Source organism: Myotis davidii, unplaced genomic scaffold, assembly GCF_000327345.1.
Source record: "Myotis davidii unplaced genomic scaffold, ASM32734v1 scaffold205, whole genome shotgun sequence".
Taxonomy (NCBI): Eukaryota; Metazoa; Chordata; class Mammalia; order Chiroptera; family Vespertilionidae; genus Myotis; species Myotis davidii.
The window spans coordinates 2,881,507-2,891,278 of record NW_006297573.1 but is presented as its reverse complement, the minus strand read 5'-3'; the positions used below and the strand labels follow the sequence as shown (position 1 = coordinate 2,891,278).

The 9,772-nt window shown below is 42.0% G+C and overlaps 1 protein-coding gene across 1 annotated transcript in view; it reads left to right on the top strand.

Moving 5' to 3' along the window:
- The window catches only part of JAK1 (Janus kinase 1), a 51,430-nt gene that overhangs the window by 2,913 nt on the left and 38,745 nt on the right, over positions 1-9,772 (top strand). The window contains exons 3-4 of the mRNA XM_006773238.2: positions 2,357-2,480; positions 7,436-7,589. Of these exons, the coding sequence (XP_006773301.1) occupies positions 2,357-2,480; positions 7,436-7,589 (278 nt within the window). The remainder of the gene's footprint in view (positions 1-2,356; positions 2,481-7,435; positions 7,590-9,772) is intronic.

Sequence of the window (9,772 nt, the reverse complement as noted above, 5' to 3'; positions counted from 1 at the left end):
CTGTCACTAATGAGCTGTGGGATACCAAGGAACAATGCTTGTCCTCTGTGGAGACTTAGTTTTTATTTCCCCTACATCTGTGAAGTTGAATAATAGCAGCACTAAATGAGCAAAGCACAAAGTTATAGGCTCAATAAGTAGCACCTCTCAATATCATAGTTGTTCAAAACTTATGACAAGTGTGATTCATCCTGCGGCTGTGGCCTGCCTCTGTCCCCCACCCCCACCTCCGATGTGATGCTGAGGTGAAGTGAGAAATAGAGTGTCACTTTGTGGCTTGGTCAGATTGCCAAGTTGTGAAAAGGACAGTGAGGCTGTGAACAACACAATCCATTTTTTTTTTAAAGTGAGGCTTATCCTACTAAACTTAGCCTGTTGCCTTCAGAAGGTGAAAGCCAAACTGAGCAGGAAAATAAAGCCTTCATTATCCTTTAAATTTGGGGTCATTGCCCGTGTTTGCCACCTGCTTTTAAATGACAAAGCATGTCATAGGAACGTAGAGATCCAAGCCCACTCTGTGGAGAAATAGTGGCCTCTATTTTGACTCAGGAGAATGTTACAGAAATTTATTGATTTTGAAAATGCATGAATACGGGATGCCACATTCTTGTAGCTCTTATTATTATGATAACAAGTGGTGTTTGAGGGCAGTGTTGTTTTCTTCCATGTTTTTTGTTATCATATGGCAAATTTTTGTAATTTTAGTTCTCCTTATTTCACCTGCTCAGTAGTTCTAGCTTGATTTGAATCCCAACTTTGCAGTTTACTAAGTGAGTAACTTTGAATCAGACTAAATCTCAGGAGGCCACAGTTTCTTTGTTTGTAAAATGGCATAAATAATATCTCATTAGGTGTTAGGAGGATTTAAAGATAATAAAATGTAGAGTGTGTTAGCCTGATGCCTGACATTTAATCCTCAGCGATGTTAGTATTGCTCTTATTCCATACTTTTATATGAAAAGATACCTTTGATTTTCCTATTTATGAGTACTAATATTATTAGAATCAGACCTGTGAGAGAATTACAGACAGATCCATGGTTATAAATGAATTATGCTTAAATATGTTTGTCCGTGCACATTCAAATGTATGAAGAAAGGCTCGGTTTCTAGGCCAGTCCACAAAAGTCATTTTGTGAATGAAAAAAATGGTGTACCTGAAACACAGTCCTCTTAATACTGGATCCAGAAGTCATTTGCCCCTGTTCCCGGAGAGAAAGCTGTTTGAAGCTTAGCTCCATCCTCTCTGTTACAAGGAGGAGTATAACTGCTGAAGGGGTAGCTCCCGAATCACTTGAGAAGCAGGAGTGAGATGAGGGTTTCAGCAGAGGCATTGAGATGTCAAGAGGATGCAGCTTCTTAACGCAGCCCGTTCATTGGAGAGCCCCTGCCCAGGCAGGCCGGGCTGGCGAGAGTCCCCATCACTGTCTGTCTCACTCCAGATATTTAATTTGGAAAACAAGGACCAGTTACCTCATATTCTCACATTATTTTGGTTTAGTTCACTGTGTCTTAGTTTGAGGACTGACTGCACATGAGATATGATTATTTGCAATCATTTTCCTCCCTTGCCCACTTGCTTTTAGTTTACAAGTGTGTGTAATTTTAATCTTGGAGTCAGAAGCGAGCGAAAAGGTGCTTTCCTGGCTTCATATCTCCTTTATCTTTTCGGTCATTCTTGTATTGAAGGAAGCAGTTGGTGGGGTGGGGAGGCAAGGGAGCTTATTGAACCACCTTTGTTAAGCATATAGCTTCTTCTTATTTGGCCACTAAAAATATTTATGATTATGCTACAGAGTGCTTACATATATAATTAATGGTAATAGGTTTTAATCACTGATAAAAATCACTGCGGTTATTTATTCTAACACATAATTTTATCTGCTACTGCCAGAAACTTCTCTGAATGTTTAATATATATGTTAGAATTGTTTAAATGTTTTCTGTAGGAGACAGATTGGGGACCTCTCAAACTCCAAGAATGTTTCCGACTGACTAGCAAGGTGAACTCAGGCGGGGGTCTGGGAACCGCTCAGATAGCCTTTTTTAAAAGCAGGATTTGGTATACTGTGTTGTAGACACTGAGAAATATCATGAGACATCCATTTTAAAATGTTTAAATCTGGTTTGCCAGGAGCTATAGTACATACTCTTGGGAGCCATAGTTACTAATTATTATTATTAAAACTGCTTGATTGAACATGCTTGGAAGTCTTATTTGCCCTAAGACAATATGAATGTGACCTAGATTCTTTCTGGATGAGAGAATTTTCTATGTTGCATATGTCATGCATTGGAAATAGATAGCCAAATATATCTATCTTTGATATTTTGATACGTTCTTTACTTTCCCCCAGTTATCTCTCCCCTGTGCCACAACCTCTTTGCCCTGTATGATGAGAGGACCAAGCTCTGGTATGCTCCAAATCGCAGCATTACTGTCGACGACAAGACATCGCTCCGGCTCCACTACCGGATGAGGTATGGGTGCCTGCCTGGGTTCCTCAGGGGAAGGGATGGTGGTTAGCCTGGGGCCCTGAGTCACTTACCAAGAAATACTGTAGTCATTTTTGTAATCTGTAACCTGTATGTTTGCTTGGTATGAGAAAGGACTTTTTCAGTATTTGGAATACAATTCAAGATGAATTTGACAACCTTCCTCTGCCACATTCTAGAAAAGAAATCATTATGATGCTGAGGGTATTTTGAATAAAATTAGTGTCCTGTAGCAGAGTTTTTCAATGGTGAGTCATGGTTATGAATTTAATTTAGTAAGTTGTGACCAGAATTTGTTTTAAAAAAGAAGCAAGCAAGAATAGATAATATCAGCATATATACATATCCTAAGAATATTGTTTTTGAAAACTTTTGTTTGAGATATATAGTACATATGTGTGTACTAGGTGATCATCTGATAAGATATATTTCTTACTAAAAGTTGCAGCTAAGGAGATTGAGAAGCACTGCTTGCAGCAGGATCCTGCAAATGCTAGGTGGGCCTTGCTCTCACGTGGTTGTTCGGAGCCACCTCCCTGGGGCTTTGTGTAGTGGGCTGTTGTAATTCTTCTTCAGATGGGTATTTGCCTTTTCTCCTGTATCATAGACCTTGTTAAATGCACATAGCCTCCCAAGTGGCATATATAGTCAATACTTCATTGCTGTAGACTCCTGAGTTTATAAGCATATTGGGAGTATGGTGGTTAGGTAGTAGTTAAGCACAAGTGAACGTGTATTTAGCAAAGGATCTTATAAATAGAGTGGCTACTTTTTGAAAAGGATCTTAACTAACATAGTAATTAAATCAGCAGGTTAGCTCAGGTGCTGATGGGATGCAGGCGCATGCTGGCAACACCCTTGGGATCTCAGATGCTCTCCACAGTATCTTAGCTGCTATTTCTTTCGGGAAGTCAGTAGCGTTTTTTTCCATTCCAGAATGGCCTGGATGTTTTTCTCAGCAAAGCTGAACCAGATTTACTTTCTTTGATAATCATTCTAGGGCTGACTTTTTCTCTTCTTTCTGTATTCACCCAAGCTTTCACCTGATGAGGAGAGAGATATATGTATGCACGATTTCATGCCCCAGATTTAGGGAAACATTCACCCCAACCAGCTGAGCCTTCAGACTATATTTGGATTTGTTTTTCAAAGTGTAATCTTGCTTTCTGTGGCCTAGGGGCTTGCTGTGTGATCCAGCATTTAACGTGTGCTTGCAGCTCCCAGTCTAGGAAGGGGGTGTGTCACTGAGTTCCAGTTCTTTTCCTCTAGGTTTCTCGCCTTGGTTTGAAATCTAGAACGGTAAAATTGGAACTTGGAAGAGACCTGAGTCTCTTCCAACTTTTTAGGGGGAACCTGGTATCCAAAAAAAAAGTGAGTTTCCCAAAGTCACACAAGAAGTGAGTCACCTTGTTGTCACAGAAGACTCTTGGAGGCACTCATTTTTGTCGGTTGTGTGCGTGCCTCCCTATAGAACAGCGGTTCTCAACCTGTGGGTCGCGACCCCTTTGGGGGTCGAATGACCCTTTCACAGGGGTTGCCTAAGACCATTGGAAAACACATATATAATTACATATTGTTTTTGTGATTAATCACTATGCTTTAATTATGTTCAATTTGTAACAATGAAATTTGGGGTCACCACAACTTGAGGAACTGTATTAAAGGGTCACGGCATTAGGAAGGTTGAGAACCACTGCTATAGAAGCTGCCTCTCTGCTCCCCAGTCTCTCGGCTGCCAGGAAGTCCATGGCCACTTCATTTTTGGCACCTTGACTTTGTACCTGACATTGCACTTCAACAGGATATTGCTTTGTTACCACAGCTCTTTGAACTTGGGGGAAAAAAAAGATCCCACCCTAAGCTAAAACATTTGCATTACAACAAACTATAAACATTTTGAAACCTTATAATCTCACCACTAAAGAAGGTGTAATATGAAAATAAATGTTAGCAACTATTTCAGAGGAATCTCAGTTCTATTTTGGGAAATAATCTTCAGTTATAGTTTTCTATTTTATCTTCAGTTTTCTATTTTTAGATAATGATTTTGATAGTTATTGTTTTATACAGTAATCCTATATAATAAAGAGCTAATATGTAAATGGTCATCACGCCCTTGCGCCCGGGCTAGGGGACCTGATGCCGTGCCCCCCGCCCAGCAGGGCTTGACAGGGGACCCTAGGCTGCACCCCCCCCCTCCCCCGCCCCGCCTGGTGAGGCTTGAAGGGGGACCTGAAGCTGTACCTCCCACCTGGCACCAGGCTGGGGGACCTGAGGCTGCACCCCACCCTCTGCAGGGCTTGACGGGGTGGGGCTGGCTGGGTCTGGGTCCCGCGCGATTTTGAGGCACACGCAGGTGGGTGGGGACTTGACTCTGGGTCCCGTGGCGCGCCCTAGACTCTGACAGGAGGAAGATTTTCATAAACATTTTACTAATTTTCTTTCATCTTTGACACTTCTATTATAGAGGAAGAGTAAATAACAATATTAAAATATTTCCTCTAATTAATTACCTTTTAATGTGCACAATTTTTGTGCATCAGGCCACTAGTATATCTTCATATAAGACAAACATATTCTTTATTCCTGTTTAAGAAAAAATGTTTCCTTTTCCCATCTAAATGAATTTTAGTATCCATTAGTAAACTTCTGTAGAAACCTGGAGAGAATTTGTTGTGTAAAACATCTGTACATAAGCTTAGAATATGCAGTCATCTGTAATACAATTTTCTCAACAACTTGCAAGGAAGGCATATCTCTGATTAGTGTTTGGCCCAAGTTTGATGAACATTTTCATAATTAATTTTAAAAGGGATGTAGAATTTCTGCCCTCAATGTAATTCTAGTTTTGTCTTATTAGAACAAAATTGGGAAGATGTTGATTTTGGCAGTTACCTCTTTATCTTTTGATTTGTTTTGTATTTTTAGTTTTGTCACTTTATTAGCTAGAAAGCTGACAGCCTGTGACTGGAGGCTGTATCTAGAGATTGAGCCTTGCTTTAGGTTCCCTTCAGCCTTCAGTGAAGTGGAGAAGCTGCACATTATCTTTGATCTCTTTGTCCTGTACTGTCTGAACATCTTGCCAAAGGGCTCCCAAGCCAAAGCTGGTCTGTGAGGCTCAGATAGCAATCTTGAAGAATGTCCTTGTTCAGGCAGATTGGAGATTGCAGTCTTTACAGAGGGAGTTTGTTGGGCCCTTGGCTTTACTAGGTCCAAGGACTCAGTCCCAGAGAGACTCAGTGGGATGTAGAAGACGACGACCATGGCTTGGACTGGTTGAGGGAAAATCTGTCTTCAGTGCTTCTCTTTGGAACAATTTCCTCTATCCTTGAGAACCTTTTCCTCTTGTCCTAGGTAACCTTCCACATTGTACGTAATTCTCATTTTCTCATCACCATCCTCCTGCACTGGCAAACAGAATTTACCTCTCCTTCCTGCTCCTCCGTCAGAGCCCGGCTTTGAACCTTCGTATAATGGAGTGCCGGGCACATAGTGAGCATGCAAAGGCTGTGAACCACTATCTTCATTCATCCTGTTTAGACCCTTTTACCTATCAGTTTCCGGGCAGACCCCCAGAACTTCTGGTAGATCTCTAGTTATTGTCCGAATGACCACACAGGTTGCAGGTTCGATCCCTGGTTGGTGTGTATGGGAAGCAACTGATTAATGTTTCACTTTCACTCAATATTTCTCTCACTTTCCCTTCCCCTCCCTCTAAAATAAATAAAAGCTTGTCCTCGGGTGAGGATTACAATGAATAAAAAATAAAACTAATATTTTTATGTAGAGGAAAGGAAAGCTGTATGGGGGGGTGTCCATGAAAGTCATAGTGTAGTCCTCTTTATGAGATGTGCCCCCTTGTATGTTACTTTATTGTCATTGTTGGATTGACTGTTTGCCACATGAGCATGGAGACGGGGAACCTCACTGAGGGCGGAGGCTGTGCTTCTCCTGAGAACCCTTTGCCTCACAGGGCCTGGCACGTGCTGGGCTCTACAGATACAGCACTGACAGGTGTCGGAGTTTAATGGCGGCTCCTTTTGGGGAGGCAATTTTATTTATTGTTTCTCCATGCTGTGTTGTTTTTCATTAGCACACGGGCATGTCAGGGAGAGAGATCCAGGCACTAGCGGAGTCTGCGGCCTAGAGGTGGCCTGGTCAGTTTGGTTCACTCACTTTCATGCCTTGCAGAACTCCTGTGCTTCTCTGACAGGCGGCTGAGGAACGTGGCAGCTAAGAGAACAGGCTTGTTGTCTTAGGTCACCTAGTCTTTAGAAACTGCAGTTTTCCTCCTCTGAACATAGAAACAGTGAAATCTGCCTGGTATCGTTGCTGTAGGAATTAAATAGCATACTGTCTCTAAAGTGCTTATTAATTTAATTCACAACACTAGAAGCTGGTGCTTGTAATAGTTAATCTTCATTTATTTCTCCTATTTTAAAACTTTGTTTATTGTAAGATAAATCATCAGTTTAATAACAGCAATCTGGGAAATAGGAAACCCTGCCATATTAACTGCACACCTTGGCTGTGTGGTGACATTACATTTCAGAAATGTAAAAATGTGAGTGAAATGTCTTGGATTCAAGGCAGGATGATATTATTAAAGGTAAAGGGAGGCACTGGGCTAGCCTCTACTCAGTCTGCAGTGTTTTCCTGTTTAGGAAGACATGAAAGTTGCAGGAGCTATCTGTGTGATCTTAAGGAAGGCACGTTATCTCCCTGAGTCATAGACGAGGCTCGCTCTTCAGGGAGTGTTGTAGGAATGACGAGAAGGACTTCATACGCAACGAATGCTACAGATGAAAGGTCTGTCTGTCTGCTTACTTCTCTGGAGGGTTAGCCTCTAGTGCTGATAAGTCCAGGTGGAACCAGGACACAACTCCTGTACATTTCAAGGCCCTCATTCCCACAGCTGACACAATCTTACTGCGTTCCAGGTTCTATTTTACCAACTGGCACGGGACTAATGATAATGAGCAGTCGGTATGGCGACATTCTCCAAAGAAGCAGAAAAATGGCTACGAGAAAAAAAAAGTTCCAGATGCAACCCCTCTCCTTGACGCCAGCTCTCTGGAGTATCTGTTTGCCCAGGTAAGAAGTTTGGGGCTGGGAGAACCTGGGTTCATGGGATGGGTGAGGCGTTGTTGGGTTCAGATTCCCTGATGCAGCTGAACTTGGTGATAACTAGGATATTTCTCTTTTTTGTTTTTTTCACAGTTAGCACACGTTACAGCCTCTCTCATGGGCAGTTCTTGCCACCCCTGGACTTTCCCCAAGTGAGGAGGGAAAGGCAGCAATTCAGTGTCCCTGTGGGTTTTTCCCACTCACCTGTCCCCATTCCTTCCCTTTCCCCTTCGCCTCTAACCCTTTTACTTCTCATCTGCAGCCTTCCATGGAGAGAGCAGAGGGAACCTGTAAGCAAGGGAAGGTGTGGTTCAGTGGGGCTAGTGAGGACACTTCTCAGCAGTCACAGTAACCTTTTGGGAGGAAGAGATGACCACTCCATGTCACAGTGGCGGTAGAAAGATGAGACACCAGAAAAAAGCCAGAAGGGAAGTTAGAATCATCTAAATTGCATGACCCTGAGATAGCATCTATATGAAGCATATATGTATATAACATTTTTATTTATATGCTTTCTGGTTGTACCAAGCGGATATGCATTATACACTGCAGTTTTTGAAAACATTTTACTGTTCATATAATTTTATAAATTGATTTTTTATTCATCTTGTTTATGGTCCTTCAACTGTCACCTTAAAAATACAGATTTTTGTTATTTCAGTGACTTCATAGTAACCTGCTTATTCAGCACACATGTGCCGAGTGTCTGTGTACTCTTTGCTGAGGCACTGCAGATACTGTGAACAAGTCGGGTGGTTTCTGCAGCATCAGACATACCATCAAGTTGGGCAAACAAAAAACAAGCAATTAAAATGGTACATAGGTAATACACAAGAAATTGTGAGCAGTGCAATGGAGGAAAAAGAGAATATGGGGAGGGGTGAGCTCTGGAGAGACCTAACTTATAATAGTGTGATCAGAAAAGACCTCCCTAAGGAGTGACATTTATACTGAATTTTGAGAATAAGAAGAGTCTGCATGTCTAGAGGAATAGGGAAAGTAGTTCTTCCATGTGGAGCAAGCTTTTCAACAGCAGCACTGCTGACATTCTGGGCTGGATAATTTTCCTTGTGAGGAACTGCACCACCTCCAGACATTGACCCACACCCCTGGCTTCCATTCATGAGATGCCAGGAACACCATCCTCCCAGTTGTGATATTCCAAACTATCTGCAGACATTGCAAAATATCCCCTCAGGAGCAGAATCTCTCCTGTTGAAAACATCTGATACAGACAGAGAATGTGGGAAGCCCTGAGGTGGATGAGCCCTGAGAGGAGAATCAGTGTGGCTGGAGAAGGACTGGAGGGTGATAGGAATGAGACTGGTAAGGGAGACTGGGCAGACCACACAGAACCTTGTATGCGCTGACAAGGGGTTATCTTTTTCCCACTCTAAGTGCGATGAAGAGCTATTTGGAGGGTTTGATTTTATTTACGTTTGAAGTCGTTGATGATTTTTCTTGCTACAGGGAAAGTGGATTGTGCTGCAGCCGAGAGCACACTTCAGCTGAGAAGGTGCTGTGATTGGTCCGAGGAGACAGAATGCTCCTTTAGCTTTAGTGTAGTGGCAGTGGAGTTGGAGAAAAGTGGTAGATCTGTGATGACTTTCAGAGATAGAATTAATATGTTAATGGGTTGGATGTGAAAGCTGAAGGAATTTGAAGAATCAGAGATGATTTGAGATTTCTGTTTGGGCAGTGCTTGATAGATAATGGGAAGACTTAAGAGGAACAGGTTGGAGAAAGGTTAGGTATTGTGTGTCTTCTTATGGAGATGCCTATGAGGCACACAAGTGGAGATTTCAAGTAGGAAGGTGAGTACAAGGAGGAATTCAGAGAAAAGCCATCATTTATTTAATCTCTTGTTTCTGGACATGTTTTATTTTTCTCAGGTTTTTTTCCCCCCTAGTATTATTATTTTTTAAATTTCTTTATTAATTAAGGTATTACATGTGTCCTTATCTCCCCATTCTCCCCTCTACTCATGCCCTCAACCCCCTGTTGTCTGTGTCCATTGGTTAGGCTTATATGCAAGCATACAAGTCCTTTGGTTGATCTCTCCCCATTACCCCCACCCTCCCCTACCTTCCCTCTAAGGTTTGATGGTCTGATCGATGCTTCTCTGTCTCTGGATCTGTTTTTGTTCATCA